The sequence below is a fragment of the Guyanagaster necrorhizus genome, assembly GCF_019112545.1.
Source record: "Guyanagaster necrorhizus MCA 3950 unplaced genomic scaffold BT62scaffold_9, whole genome shotgun sequence".
NCBI lineage: Eukaryota > Fungi > Basidiomycota > Agaricomycetes > Agaricales > Physalacriaceae > Guyanagaster > Guyanagaster necrorhizus.
The window spans coordinates 711750-726432 of NW_025064888.1; the positions used below are offsets into that span (position 1 = coordinate 711750).

Consider the following 14683-nt stretch of genomic DNA (forward strand, 5'->3'; position numbering starts at 1 on the left):
TAAATCGGTTAGGATATCGATCATCTTGATTTTCCATGTTGGATAATTTTCCAGGCCCTTAAGGGGGTCAATTCTATACATGGAATGGCTATCCATGTGGTTCTACATGTGTATGTAAAGTATGAAAGGGTGTGAAGTGAGTAGTGACATAAGTTCAGTTATGGCCAGGGCCCATAACCTGTTGTAAGTAGAGAGCAGAGTAATGTACAGAGGATTAGAATTAGCCTCTCAAGAGAGAGACGTTCTACTTAAATACATTTTGTATTACTTCAGGATCTTTCTACGAGATACTAAATAAGTCTGGATCATGATCCAAGTCAGCTGCTGCTGACTGGCATCATATCTTTGAGTATGTTCTCGTACTCGCTCGGGATTGCTATCCCAACAGGAAAAAATCATGAAATCCAAATAGTTCTCTACTCAGAAAATAATCATGTTATTGTCAAGGTTGTGAACAAGAGTAGATGTGCGTGATGATCTGATCGGGCTGTGGAAAGTCCGGTGCAAACACGAGGTTAGGGTTTACCGCTATTGATCAATTGATGCTGGCCCTTTCCCAACCCTTTCCTGCTCTTCCGACTTTCCTGGGCAGCCTTGTCCTTTGGATCTCAGAGATACGTTTTGACCTTTATACCCGGAAACTATTCCCCTTGTTTGAATAGTCATCACACGTGTAATTGACTTGGACCTCTTTCAAGTTTCTCACTGCCACAAATCATCTGGCTTAATGTCGACATTTCTCTTTTTATCGTGGATACGATAACGTTGATACTGGGAGCGCTCTTGGGTAGGGTAAGGCCCTCATCATCCAAAGGATCTTATCGTGGTGAGTGTCTTGATTCACACTTGCTGAAATAGTCATTAAGGGTCAAATGGCACGTTTGAGGCTGGAAGGGTCAGATAGCACTGATGTCACATAGAAAAATTCAAGTTCTTTATTTACGTGACTAGTAGCCTTCGAGAACATAAAGGGCTCAAAGAACCGGGCACAATGCTTCTTCATGAAGCCTCCAAGAAATCTGCCACTGTGCGCAGGTACCTGTACGATAACATGAGAATTAACTCATCAAAGCAACAGTATAAACACAGACGTACTGTTCGTGCCCTTCATTCATGGGGAAATTGAGACTATTCTCAATTTTCACCCACTTTATGTCTGGAACGGTCATCCATGCCTTGAATCTATCCTCGTTGATTCCAGAGATACAAAGCATCAGACATGAGATGCCGGGAAAAATGTCCACGATAGACCAGTTGTGGAGGTTCCCCGTTATTTCAAGTATCGGACGGGTATCAAATTTTCCACCGAACCTAATAGTTGCAGAGAAATTTGAGCAAGAGGACTGGGACTAGTATGCAAAAAGGAAATCTCAACGTACCTTGTTTTCCAGATGTGTTCATTCTCCACCATGCATTTCCAAGACGTCACGACATCCTCCGTTACGCTGGTGGCATCCAAAAAGAAATGATCGGCGTCTGGTATTTCCAGACCTGGCACGACGGGCTGCGACAAGGCACGAAGACGGGCTGAAGGCGATTTCTCGACGAAGGGAATTTTCCCACCCTCTACGGAAGTTATGGCGCAGACGACGATCAAATGTCGGAGACCCTTAGGTGAACGTGATGCCGCATATTGTCCTGCCAGCATTCCTTTACTACGGTCATAGCTCTTGAAGATATTGCGCTGGAACAATAGTGGCGTACCTCCCTAAAGATGTCCGAGAATACTAAATGAATCGGAGATCCCAAGATGAGAAATGAGATTGTCGAGCTCATCCATGTATAGCTCTTGTGTCCAGAAGTCTTCCGGGGCATCGGGAAGATGTGTCGACTGGCCACATCCAAGTGGATCGTTGAAGATCAAAGGAACGCTGGGCTCATGTTAGCTCAACGCGACTATAGATTGTATGATTGCACATACCCCGTCGACATCAGAGCCGTATGAGGCCTATGATAAATCATAAGCGATACCGGCAATGCTCCTGGATCGAATCAGGCCACCCACAACATACTACCAGGTAAACGATTAGACTGAGGTCAGACAACATTTATAAGAAATGACGTACTACTCTTAGTTGCTATTTGGCGCCCCATTGATTGGGACAAGAGGTATTTTACCCGACTTGAGGTCACCGACAACTTTATACCGAGTCTGATAGGTGTTTGGACCGACTTCGAAGTCTGCTTTGCCAATGATTTCGACAGACATGGGGAAGGGAAGAGTGCCGGTAGATGTGGTAATGGCACCGCCTAGATTAAATTATACCCTTGACTGGTTCCGAAAGTAGGCCCGACAGAAGGAAACAGCTGCCATAGTCTACGGGAAATTTTCAGTCACAAGCCTGAACGTTTACGAAAGGTACATTCAGTACTGTATAACAGGGCGGCAGCATTCTCGAGCGTATTCTCAGTTCTGACATCGTGCGTCCTAAAGAACTTGATGTCTGAGTGTGTAACCTATTCGTAGTCCGTAGATCTCCCAATAGATCGCTTCAACAGGCTGGTTTTAGACCTTCTGCCCGTGAGCGTCATAGATAAACGAGAATCCTACACAGGCAGAGAAGATGCGGCACTGTCAATCGTGAGAGTATCCTTCGGACACGCTGTATATTTGCAAGTCAGCAGATGTATTTCGTTTTTAGCGCTCCGGAAAGAATTCTTTTGCGAGATACGCTGTAGGTCCGAACATCCAAATGCGTCCAATAGTACACCACCAGCAGGTTGTGGAAATGTAGTCGACTGTCTAAAGAAAAATTGGAAGGCGCGGAAGAAAAGCAGCTGACTTGAACCATATAGACAAGAAGCCACTATCGCAAACGTCTCCATGTTATGGTGGTGCCAACTTGAGAGACAACCTCCCACCCACTCTTTTATAGATTTGAGTTTTTGAGAAAACGACGCCAATACCTAAAACACGCTGGGCATCGATGAGAAGTCAGCGATCTAAGCAACCTTACAGCTCTTCAGAGACGTTTTGGTGGTCGTGACTTTCTCTGAGACAAGATGAGCACTGAGAGTATTCGATACAAAATCATTTACGAACTGGAACTCACCACGGCGCGTCACATTGTAATGTCAATAGACTCTGGAGTACTTACCATAGCGTCGGAAACTCATTTCTCGATTGTTCCAACAGTGGCATGGAGGATATGTTCATACAGAAGCTTGACGGAGATACTTCTTGTGGAATTTCTGGAACAGAGGAAGAGGTGGCGTCAGACAGGTGACTATAAAAGCGAACGCGAACCTGCCCTAAAGAAGCATTGTCAACCCATATCAAATCCACCAGTGTCCAGACATATTTACCGACCACACTACAAGCTCTTGCGAAAACTATATGCCGTATATGTAAATAATACTGTTTTACACCCGATGCTGATGATACAATAACATATAAACAAGGAAAGGATCAACTCAAGCTCAGGCCCACGGATTATCATCGTCCAAATGGTCTATCAACAATCGTGTATGAGGCGGGGGAGTTTCAGCCCTAGCGATTACACCTTCTGCTTCAACCACAGGCGAAAACGTCTCTTCCTGCAACGAAACCTCCCGGGCCCGGTCTCCTTCGTCCCCAACCTCACGAAGTACCACCTCCCCGGCACGTATACGATTATCCGGTTCCTGCGAATCACCATCCCGCTCTTCCACCGCCAGCTCTCCCTCGGTCCATCCCCCCTCACCATCATGCTTGACAACCCCCCGCCTGTAGACCCTGCGGAGAGGCGAGCGAATCGCAGGTTCACCCTTCCGACGCTCCCGCATCGCCTCCTTGTCTTCCACAATCAAATCAACAGCATCTGACGGTAATGGAGACGATTCACGGGTCTGTGGTGGACTCTTGGCCAATAACGATGATAGCCGCGACCGCCTCCCGGGGGCACTGCTGCTCTCCGCAGACGACGGCCCAGGCGAAGAAGATGTTGACGCATCGTTTTTCTTTGACCATCTCTTCTTGACATCCATAACCTCTGGAACCACATCTTGCTCTAAGTCGATAATCTTTGCATCGCTATAGGATTCCGTCCTCTTCTGTTTGGTCGTGCCAACGGCTCCGTATCCGCGCCATGTAGGTCCGTCCCGCCGATCCATAACAACTCGTCCTTTCGCTCCTCGAATAGGCGAAAACCACGCTCCTCGTTCGTCTCTTAACACCCGCTCCTCCAAATCCCATATGGCGGCACGCGCATCCTCGGAGCTTGCGTCGATAACAGGATAATTGTAATCTCCAAAGAGATATTTCCGACTATGATCGAACAGTTCTTCATCAGCTTCGTCGAGGTCACCAAATGCCAACTCATAGTCATCCTCTGCATGTGGCTGCTGATCCCACAGGTCGTAATCATGCTCCTCCTCCAAATCCGACGCGTCGTGGATCACGTCATTAGCGTCCCCCTGTAACAGCGGTGCGTGTATGCTCTCTCCTTCATCTGCTCCCGCCACGCGCGTAATGACACGATTAACCCCCCGTTCAAAGCGCCCCGGATGTAGGTTCTCGGGAGCAGTCTTGGGAAGCCAGTACTTACGTTTCCCGCCTTTGCTATATCTCAGTCCCGCCCGTATGCGCTTGTCTCGCCCAGCACCCTGGTGCATGAAACCTTCTGAGGGTTCAAACTCGCGATACTCCATTCCTTCACCACGCAGGGTCGCCTTTGAATCTTCGATGACGTCGAGAGAACTGAACGCGTCGCGAAAAGCGTATGATACCTTCATGCGAGCGACAAATGACTTGTCCTTGTTGATGAAATCGGTATAGGAGAACGCGAACATGTGAGCAATAGCGAAAAAAGGCATCTCCATGCATATGAGGGTGTCAGTGAGACCCAACGAAATGCTTTCGCTGTCGGTGTAAGGACCTAACTTGGTAATGACACCAGTCGCCACCAAGATCGAGATGAGTATGGACTGCCAGAAGGAGAAGAATAGGATTCCCTTTACGCAAAGGAACTTTGGGACGGGGCGGAAAGGCTTCAGGTCATTATTGACCACTATCCAAAACATGGCGAGACAATACAAGCTCAGGCAAATGCTGATGTTGTAGATGATACTGACGTAGAGATATCCAGAGTTGGCACGGAGGTCGCCTTCGTTGAAAGCCCCACATGCCTTGAGAATCACAGTAGCAAGGGCAAGGGCCGGCTTGACCTGTACGTACTCTGCACGCCCGCGTTTAAGTTTAGTACCAATCAAGACCACGATGACACGCACGCAGAATTCCCCGTTTGAGGAACAGAAACGTGTGAGGATCGCTGACATCCAGCTCCTGCTTGAAGAAATTGATAGGAAAGGGCGGCGCCCTTGGCGGTCGTCCGTGAAGTAGGATTAGAAGCGAACGCTCCCCACCCAAATATGAGAGTAGTAATTGGAAAAAGCAATAGATGACAAAGGCCTGGGGACGGGTGAGCGCCGTTTTAGAGCAAAAAGCACACAGCCTACGCACCTCGTATATATCCCTCACAGCGTCAATAAATACGGCCGCCTCAAGCGAAAAGAGCGATATGAATGAAGAAACGCCATAGATTGGCACCATGATCATGATTCGTACAACCATCCTAGTACATTGATCAGCTATCACCTTGAACAAGAACTGCCAGCAGCGCACCTCTGCAGAACAGGCCTTCTGTAATTTTTCAACTGAAGATATATAGACATTGCTGAAACCAAAACAGCAATAACGGTAGAAACCCCTGCAACGACAAGCACCACGGTGGGTAGCCTCGAGCCTGCGCCTCCAAGCATTATCGTCGCTGGTCGTAAGGTATCGTGACGGTGACTTGTGGAAAAGGTCGTAAACCGCAGTGCCTGCGATGATGCAAAGTTGCAACGAACTGTGAATATGTAAGCGATCGAAAGTAGGTCGCCACGTGCGCGTGAATGTCTCCAGTCGGGAAATAAGTTAGAAGGTTACGCGGCGCCCAGTCTTTCCCCCCCTGCAGTCTAGGATCTAAGTGTATGATAATTAGAATATACACATGCTTTGTACCCAGTAAAGTTTCGTAGATGTACATGACGTGCAATCCTAGTCTCGCAAGACAGGCAGCCACTATAGTCGACTTCACCACAAGAAAGACTTTCAAAATGCTTGGACACTCCTACACCTCCTGGCTCAGTCCGTCGCTTTCCGCTTCCCCTTGTTTGATGATCCAGATGGAGGTGGCATATCTTCTTCCTCAAACATTGGCGGCTCAATGAACGTCACAGGCTGCTTAGCGCCTACCAGACCAAGTGGAAAAAACGATCGTATTGCAGGGTAAAGAGCTATACGTGACAACACCAAATGGACGCTTACCAGTCGCTTCGTCGCGGAACTGGAAGTACAGGACCTCCCAATTCGGAATACCACAGTCCTTGATCGCCATCGAGTGGTCCAGTATCTGGTATTGAGGAATCGGCCCCGCACTCTTCAAGAGTTTGCAAATCTCAAAGTCATCGACGCCCGTAACTTTTGGTACATCATTCACATTGACATCGGAAAGCAGGGCGGAGAGTGCCTCTTCTTTGATTTCCTGCACCGTCGTTGTTGGCGTTCGCGTCAAGAAGATGGTCAGTCTGTGCGATCGCAGGAGGAGCTGGTAGACTTTTGGTGGTGGCTTTCGAGACTACGAAATCTTGTGATAAATGCACGTGAATGGAGGACAACAGGCTATAGCGCACCATGATTACGCGGCAGTGAGGGTAAGACGCGAAAGTTTTCCTTTCAATTTGGAAACAGCGATTGGCTGACGGCGATTTCAGACTCCGCGCCTGTTATATCCGACAGTTCACCATCGACGACGATGAGCTCAACGGTGCAGAGTCAATTTGTAGATGCACAGACGACTGCACCTCCAAAGGTAGAAGAAATTGGCGCTACCAGCGGACCTCTGAAAAGCGCCGCATTTTTCATCGGGGCTTATTGCAAAGAGTACAATGGTTCGTGCTTAACTCGCACCGGTCTATCTACGTGTCTGAGTACCCTTCTTCAGAGGATTTCATGCTATGCAAAGCAGAGAACAGGGACCCAGCCCATTGCTTGAAGGAGGGCAGGAGAGTGACGAGATGTACGGCTGACTTGTGCGTGTCTTTGCTGCTGCCCTACAGGACCCGCTGTTTAATGCAATTTAGGCTCACGAAAATGCGAGAGAACTGTGCGAAGCAATTCGAGACCCACTGGAACTGCCTTGAGCGAAATAACCAGGTTCGGCCTCTGCCTTCTGGACCATTGGACCGCAATGCATAATATCGGTCTCTCCACAGGAATACTACATGTGTCGCAAACCCGAACGAGCTCTGAATTCTTGCATGTTTGAGAAGCTGGTCCGTCCATTCCTCGTTGTGGATTACCAACATTTAATCTCTATCTGTAGGGCTTGCTCAAGACCATTCCCGGAACGCCAGAGGGCCAGAAACCGATACACGAAGTGGAAAATCCCGTTTACACGGGCGTCCAAAAGTGACGGCATTTATACCTACGTAGACGATGTATAACATTATATTTCAAACTTCAAACAATGGCCCACTAGGACGCCAAGCTGCCGACTCCATGACGTCCTTCTGTGGAGGTATCTGCATCAATAGATCCTTTCCTTCAACTGCATAATGAGAAGCATTCTTCGCAGCCCTTGTTTTCCAGCCACATCAGACTTGACCGTTCTGTATGCAAGTCATCTTTCAACCATTGAACAAAATCCGGGCATCGCCAATATTTACTTGATATATACAGTATGCAATACATGTAAAGTGAAGAAGTCATGATCGGTCATTCATGCAAAACAAAAAAAGGTACATAGTATGAGAGAAAACGTCATTACTCATGATGCAGCAATAGCAGCCTGGACAACCAGCAGACTGGCCTTGGCGCCGTCAGCTACAAGCGCAGCGCCTACATCACCTAGAGTTTTGGTAACGGACGACCCAATCGAGGCACCCTTCTCCGCCACGATCTTCGCCAGCTCGCTCTTATGCGACTCTACAGCCATCCGCCTCGACCTGCCCATCATCACGATAACGTTCACCCCACTACGCTCCGCGCGGACGAGTTCCAAAACAGCACGCAACGGTTCAGAAGCCTCTTGTTTGGAGAACGTTATCCGAGATAGCGCAGATGCAATCGCCGCTCTGTGACCAGACACCGGGGTCGAGGTATACTTGTTCCAGACCAAATTATCCGCCGTCTCGCTCGCAAGCATCGTTTCTGTGTTTTGGCATCCATACATCGTATCAGCAGCGGCCATAGTCAGATGCACTGTCCCCGTCCTACTCGTATCCTCCGTCGGCTTCTTCAAATTAGATCCTGCTGTGCTCGTGGGCGTCAAGGGATTATCCGTCTTGGTTATCCAAACCACGGCGCCCTTCACCCCAGTGTTCACACACAGCTGAACCAAAAACTGCAGAGCCAGCCTATCATCCGGTCCTCCAAAGAAGGGTAGAATGAGCTGCTGATTGGGCCCATGGTTCAGGCCACGATCAACAAACAGTGCGACGTCTGTCGGGCAACTAAGGAAAACCTTGCGTATGAGCTCCGAATATACGACAGAGCTTGTCTGGTCTTGGGTATATGATTTTTGGAAGACACCGTCAAAAGGATTACGTGCACCTCCAGTTTTGCCATCGTTGTCCGATGCGGCAATGGCACCAGGACCTCGTGACCACGGAAGGATAACTATCTGAGAGTCGGAACCAGTAACGTGGTGGGAGATAGCGGCCGGGAATTCATCGTAGGGAATAACAGAGAGAGCGGTGGACACAACTAGTTTGTTAAGACGACCGAATGTGCGGAAGATGGACAAAACGGAATCGCTCTGCAACAGAGAGTCAGACTCTGTGGATTGCATGACAGCCGATGTGCGGTTCGTGAGCTCAATGAGGCGAAGAGCGTCAATGGATATCCGAGGTACTGGACTGGGAGTCCGCTCTTCCAGAGTTGACCCTTTTTCATCAGGAGACGAGATGAATGTGTCTGTTGACACGGAAGAAGGCTGCAAGAGCTGAGACAGCGTCATCGCAGCCGGCAGTTGTTCAATCTTGTCTAATACAACCGCAAACCTCGTCCTGACTTCATCGTCAGAGGAAGGCTTGCGAGGCAAACCAGCTTCAATTTCTCCTTCGAGTTTGGGCACATCATTGGCCCCAGAGGCATGAACACGAACTCTCGAAGGATAAAATAGCAGGACAAGAGGTGTCGTGATGAACGTCAAGACGATCGCGTGCAGAACGAACATGGAGAAGGTGCGAGTATCCAGAACGCCAGCTTGGAGACCAACGTTGAGCACAATGAGCTCGACGAGACTACACGTAGAATGAGTAAAGAGTTATTGAATGATACGATAAGAACGCACCCTTTACAACTCATCAAAGATCCAATAGCTCCGGCTTCACGCCAGTTGAAACCTGTTGCAAAGGCTGTTGCACCACAGGCAAGGAACTTGGCCGAGAAGGAGACTAAACAAATGAGGATGGTGTAGCCCCAAGTAACGCCATTGTTGAGCAGTCCAAGATTGGTATTCAACCCGGATGAGACGAAGTACTGTCAGCATGATAAGTCAGAGCGATACAAAATACAAATCAACACGTACAAGAGGCAAGAACAAAATGGTGACTAAGTCTTCTATCTTTTCCACCAAGGAAATTGCATACCCATTTTCGTGAGGAACGATAAGACCTGCCAAAAACCCACCTGCGGAAAGAAACCGAAATTAGCAAACTCTTGCGGTAGTAATTGTGACATAAACTGACCGAAGATAGGATGAACTCCAATGATATCCGTGAAGAAGGCAGATATGAAGACGATAAGCAGAGTCACAGTCATCATCGACGTCGTCGGCGACCCTTGGTCCAAGCTTCCTGTTCTTCTGCTCAACCAGATGTACGCCCATTTAACCGGAAATATGAGGAATATCACGTAGCCGACACTGGTGAGTAGTACCCATAGAGCGGTGAGGCCGGATGAGGCATTGACGAGAGCAACTGTCAAAGCCAAAAGGATCCATCCAACGACATCATTACCAACTCCGGCGGATAGTGTCACCACTCCGACTGTCGTATCCAGGAGTTTCAACTCCGTAAGTATACGGCACAAGACGGGGAAGGCGGTAATACCGACAGCAACCGCAGTGAAGAGGACAAAGTAGCCAAAATTGACGCTTGGATCAATGAATTCGCGGTACACGCCTACGCCGAGCCCAGCGCCGAGCCCAAGAGGGAACAGTAAACCGGCAACAGAAATGGAAACTGCGGCTTTTACGTTTCTCTTCATTAAACGCGTATCAATTTCCAGTCCCACCAAGAACAGGAACAGGACCAGGCCGATATTAGCCGTGAGATTGAGCAAGGGCATGCCGGCGCCTATGATAGGAGAACTGAATGGGTCTGTTTTTAGATTCAAAGTCGAACGGACCTGGAAAGATGGCAGCGGTGAAACCTGGAATTCGTCCCATTACTGTGGGTCCAAGAAAGACACCTCCAATGACTTCGGCAATTACACGGGGTTGGCGAATACGTGAAAATATGAGCGAGAGAAACTGGATCATAGACATGATTATCACTGGTAAAATGTCAGTAAGTATAAGCGTCGACGACAAAAAGCGTACCTAATTGAATAATCCATAAACGGATGGGGTCACTCGCATTGTATTTAGATGGATTGTCGCCTGAGAAAACCCCGCCCTATGAAACCGCGGTTGAAGCAATCATTCCATTCTTATGAGCAACGAACACGAACCTGCCCAGAAGCCGCTCTGCCCACCAACGACCTGGCTACTTCGACCGTTGTACGTGAAAATTCGCCCATGGCGCGCCAAAGATGATGATGGGGGTAAAAGGTGGAACAGGGTGAATCCTGTGTATGCTAATGTTATTATAAGAGCCCTGACCGGCCTCCTAAAGATACCGTTTTTGGTCGCGTCATTGATTACTAAATCTAATCCCGACAGTTGCACCTGGTTACGGCTAAGTACCGATGTAAGAATGCAGGATCCATATCAGCATTTGTAGTATGCCCGAGCTGTCAGAAAACTGACCTCTCTAAGTGGGCGCTATTGCCTTGAAAGTACCAATGTGACCAGAAAACATCAACACATCAAGATCTTGTTATCGGTGAACCGGTGACGAAACACGTTCAAGTGATATGATACAACCTCTATTACAAACTTTACATGGGTAACAGGCAAACGAGCAATGAATTGAAGCAGTAAAGGAGCCGATTGGTTAAGAATCCGAACTACAACCACGACATCCTGACACAGAATCAGTCGAAACAAACATAGAAAACCATCAGGTTAACACACCACAATGAACACATTCAACTATAGTGCCTGATCGAACCTGTGCCTTTGGAACCCTGCATATGCAAGTTGAACCTTGGTAATTCATATCCTGATGATCTGAATCAAGAGTAGTCATTTGATCAATGAAAAAGGCACTCACCTTTGTCTGAATACACCGGATACAACATAGCTTTTCGTAGCCAGTTTTCTTCCACTTGGCAATGAGGCTGGACCCCGTGATATCAGCGATTGTTTGAATCAGAGGCTACGGCAACTCACTTTGCGTCAGCATAACCCTCCTTCAATAACCAATCATAGAGCTCCTTGGAGATAGCTTCTCGTTTATAATAGAGTTCATAGATATATCGAGATCGAGTATGAGAGATACGCATGATAGGCCACAGTGATTCGGCTCTCCGTTTGCCTTCATGAGTTTCGTTTTCGGCGTCCCGCATTTTCTTTGCATAGTCATCGAGAACCTATTAATGTTTGAGCAACGTCATTCGGCAAAACGACTCCCACATACCGCTTCAATTTCTTCGTAGCCCTCTGGAGGCTTCTTGGTTCGCGTAGTCCGAATCTTTGGCATGGCTGTATGAAGGAGAGCAGGCGCCATTTGCAATTAAGCTTTAAAGGCAATAACGCAGGCAAACAAAATCACGTGATTCGTGTGATCACCTAACTACACCGGCGAACGTACCGATCAACGCAAACATTCGGAAGCCGTCTTTTGGCATCTGGATCGGCATTGGGCCGACACTCCTCTGAAACGGCTCTTGACAGGTTTAGGCAGGTTTTCGCTTCACTCAATTCTAAAGGCCGCTTCGGAAAAGGTCAAAATTTTAATGCATCACTCATGGTGGCGAAATACGGCGCCGGTTGTCCAGGTTAACTGCCCAAATTGGGTCGGACCCGAGTCGCCGTCCGCAAGGCAATGATTACATGATCACAACGCGTTTAGATCTGCAAACAAGGAGGCTTCCTAATGAACCTCTGCCTGCCTTTCAGGTATTGTTGCCTGTCCTCGTCCTAGCACAACACGCGTTGTCCTGCACTTTTCTCAGTGTCCTCCTGTAGTCTTTTCACAGGAAATAGAGCCCTTTCTGTCCCTGGTCCATCATTTCTGGTTTGCCTGCAGGATCTCTCGACCGCCTTTCAGCCATGCCACTTTTTGTCGAGATACTTCGGCATATATTACTATTTCAGAACACCTTTGATACTTTCAAAACTCTGAAACTGCCACGGCCCTCGCGGTCCTCACGCAGTAGCGGACTGCCGAGCGCTCGAGCCATGCAGCAACGGAAACGGGATATGAAGGGATGCCTAGCGGTGTGGATTGTTTGGGTATGATCCTATCACCACTTGATGTGAATTCGTATTGAATCCCAAGATAGTGCTGCTTCATGACATATGAGCGTTTACTCGAGGGAATTTTCTCGCTATTTATTCCTTTCTACGACGAAGTAAAGGCTCTTACTCTTCTGTTTCTGCTGGTTACTCGTGCAAGGGTGTGTAAGCCTTGATTTTGATCGACCATTTATATCTGATCGTGTTTGCCTCAGGGTGCTGAACCTATTTACTTGCACGTCATACGGCCCTTTTTAAAACCGTATACAGCATCTGTCGATGCCCTGTTGGATCTAGCACGCATGTTCGGCGACATTATGTTTGCTTTGTCTGCTTTTCCGATTCGGTACATATACGCTTGGTGGTGTCACGTACGTTCCTCAACTTTAGGTCAATATGTCGGTATTCTACAGCAGGTCCGTTCCCCAATGCGTAAAGAGGCTACCATGAGCCCCTCATCTATGCGACGTGCTTCGTCTTCGACGTCCACCTTGCTGAATGTGGATGTATCGTATGTGACCACCTCACAAGAAGCCCCCACCGCCGGCCCATCAAGGATATTGAAGGAAAGCGTAAGCCAGAGAGTGAATGCTGGCCCCCTGGCTGACCTTTCTCCGGAGTCGTCCGTCAAACAGTCCGTCGTTTCCGCAACATCACATCAAATCTGGTATCCTCCACCTTCCTCCTATAGAGAGTCTGGAGAGGAGAACATTTCCCCGGAATCTATCTCAGATATCAATCGACACGATGGGTTACCAAATATCATCTCTGAACACACTGTCCAGGAACTCATGCAGATGGAAGAATGGCGACAGTATCCCGCGTTTCCGTCTGCGTATCCCGCAACACCACTCCTTCCTACCAATACTCTTCCAAACATATCAGCTGTTATGTTCTCCGTAAAGGAGAATGAGGGCGACCGAACACTGCGGCAGCAGGATTTTGAGCCGTCGCTCTTGAGTTCACGAACGTCTTTGGAACCTAACCTCGTCGAACTCTTGAGCGACAGCACCGATCAAAACCAGGTTCTTGATGGCAGTAATGTGGGTGACTCGCCCATGTCGGTTGATGTGCCGATGGCCGAGGGCGACGAAGACGAAGACGATTTTGACATAACACTTGGAACTCCATTCCTTCCTCCTACGAACACATTCAGATTACGTCCGGGCAGGCGCCCTATACGACCGTTGATATTGGAATCTGATGGTGATGTATCATCTGGCGCCACTTCCCCCACTGCTTTGAGCACTACGGACAACGGATCTTCTCTTCACACTCCTTCTTCAGAAGCCTCATTCGCTGAATCTCTATCTCAACAAGGTCCGCTAGTAGCTGGCCGGAAGCGTACACTTCCCCGGAGTTTCTCTCCAGGGATCCAAAAGAAAACGCGCACCAGAGCGTCCCCCATATCTCGCCGCACTGTTCAAAAACGAGATATCGTCATCCAACCTCGGAGACGCGTTGTGCCCGCTAGGCGACGCCAAACGCTCAAACCCGCCCTGAATTCCGAGTCTGAGCGCGAGCAGTCAGATGGCAATTCCGGCCCAGCCTCAGAAAGGGAAGGTAGCGGGAACGGAAGTACGACGCGACCAGAATTGAAGAGACGAAAGATTGACGTTCCCTCTGCCAAGAATACGCGCGGGAGCACTGGTCAGCGGAAAGGCAAAGGCGTGGCACCACCGCATTCCGGTACTACACGGTCGTCCTCACGATTGCGGGCTGGCGTTACGTCTAGGACCGACCTTTCAGATAGTCATTTGAACTCGGCTTCGCAAGAGACGCTGAGGGGCCGTCGTGCAGCTGCGAAATGATGATGTCGATACTTGTTACCTTCTTTCATCCCATGTAACTATACCTATATACACAAACAGCATACGGACCGCAACCACATAATCATTTGAACCATAGCATGACATTCACATCATTCACTGACGCTAACAAAATTTCTCATGTATTGGAGTTGGGATAATAAATTGTTTCTTACATAACGGTCAATCTTAGTGGTTTCGCGCAGAGCAATGGAAGTGTGGCGTTAGTCATTCAGCTCGGGGCATTTAGCATAACGCGTTACCGTGATGTTGTGGTAAAGGAAG

General features: G+C 48.5%; 6 protein-coding genes across 6 annotated transcripts; 2 read left to right on the forward strand and 4 right to left on the reverse strand.

Moving 5' to 3' along the window:
• Positions 1–828: 828 nt before the first annotated feature.
• On the reverse strand, positions 829–2209 carry BT62DRAFT_1061113 (uncharacterized protein; the record flags this gene model as incomplete). Its single annotated transcript, XM_043178616.1, has 5 exons — positions 829–1039; positions 1096–1311; positions 1380–1684; positions 1705–1727; positions 2119–2209. 5 exons carry the CDS (start codon positions 2207–2209, stop codon positions 1000–1002), a joined length of 675 nt encoding a protein of 224 aa, XP_043041166.1. The 3' UTR covers positions 829–999.
• A 1211-nt stretch (positions 2210–3420) lies between these two features.
• On the reverse strand, positions 3421–5739 carry BT62DRAFT_892180 (DUF300-domain-containing protein; the record flags this gene model as incomplete). The annotated part of the gene is made up of 4 exons (XM_043183097.1): positions 3421–5156; positions 5209–5389; positions 5441–5552; positions 5603–5739. The coding sequence occupies 4 exons, from the start codon at positions 5737–5739 to the stop codon at positions 3421–3423; spliced, it is 2166 nt and encodes a 721-aa protein (XP_043041167.1).
• Positions 5740–6742: 1003 nt separating this feature from the next.
• On the forward strand, positions 6743–7603 carry BT62DRAFT_947787 (NADH dehydrogenase alpha subcomplex subunit 8). The gene is made up of 5 exons (XM_043188036.1): positions 6743–6912; positions 6966–7053; positions 7105–7177; positions 7237–7296; positions 7347–7603. Exons 1-5 carry the CDS (start codon positions 6777–6779, stop codon positions 7434–7436), a joined length of 447 nt encoding a protein of 148 aa, XP_043041168.1. The 5' UTR covers positions 6743–6776; the 3' UTR covers positions 7437–7603.
• Positions 7604–7642: 39 nt separating this feature from the next.
• BT62DRAFT_1061149 (cation/H+ exchanger) lies at positions 7643–10768 on the reverse strand (the record flags this gene model as incomplete). The annotated part of the gene is made up of 7 exons (XM_043178617.1): positions 7643–9267; positions 9318–9505; positions 9555–9655; positions 9715–10323; positions 10376–10522; positions 10569–10644; positions 10700–10768. The coding sequence occupies 7 exons, from the start codon at positions 10766–10768 to the stop codon at positions 7791–7793; spliced, it is 2667 nt and encodes an 888-aa protein (XP_043041169.1). The 3' UTR covers positions 7643–7790.
• Positions 10769–11184: 416 nt separating this feature from the next.
• BT62DRAFT_891989 (G10 protein) lies at positions 11185–11832 on the reverse strand (the record flags this gene model as incomplete). The annotated part of the gene is made up of 5 exons (XM_043183090.1): positions 11185–11213; positions 11265–11352; positions 11404–11470; positions 11523–11722; positions 11770–11832. The coding sequence occupies 5 exons, from the start codon at positions 11830–11832 to the stop codon at positions 11185–11187; spliced, it is 447 nt and encodes a 148-aa protein (XP_043041170.1).
• A 374-nt stretch (positions 11833–12206) lies between these two features.
• Positions 12207–14582, forward strand: BT62DRAFT_930699 (uncharacterized protein). Its single transcript, XM_043185986.1, has 3 exons — positions 12207–12587; positions 12638–12751; positions 12806–14582. Exons 1-3 carry the CDS (start codon positions 12405–12407, stop codon positions 14399–14401), a joined length of 1893 nt encoding a protein of 630 aa, XP_043041171.1. The 5' UTR covers positions 12207–12404; the 3' UTR covers positions 14402–14582.
• Positions 14583–14683: the final 101 nt, after the last annotated feature.

What these genes read in the sequence shown, in the direction of transcription:
- BT62DRAFT_947787 (XM_043188036.1), top strand. Translation starts at nt 6,777, where the DNA reads ATGAGCTCAACGGTGCAGAGTCAATTTGTAGATGCACAGACGACTGCA. An exon ending in TTATTGCAAAGAGTACAATG is followed by an intron (nt 6,913 to 6,965) that starts GTTCGTGCTTAA and finishes ACCCTTCTTCAG; the next exon opens with AGGATTTCATGCTATGCAAA. An exon ending in GCCTTGAGCGAAATAACCAG is followed by an intron (nt 7,178 to 7,236) that starts GTTCGGCCTCTG and finishes GTCTCTCCACAG; the next exon opens with GAATACTACATGTGTCGCAA.
- BT62DRAFT_930699 (XM_043185986.1), top strand. Translation starts at nt 12,405, where the DNA reads ATGCCACTTTTTGTCGAGATACTTCGGCATATATTACTATTTCAGAAC. An exon ending in TAGCGGTGTGGATTGTTTGG is followed by an intron (nt 12,588 to 12,637) that starts GTATGATCCTAT and finishes ATCCCAAGATAG; the next exon opens with TGCTGCTTCATGACATATGA. An exon ending in TGCTGGTTACTCGTGCAAGG is followed by an intron (nt 12,752 to 12,805) that starts GTGTGTAAGCCT and finishes TGTTTGCCTCAG; the next exon opens with GGTGCTGAACCTATTTACTT.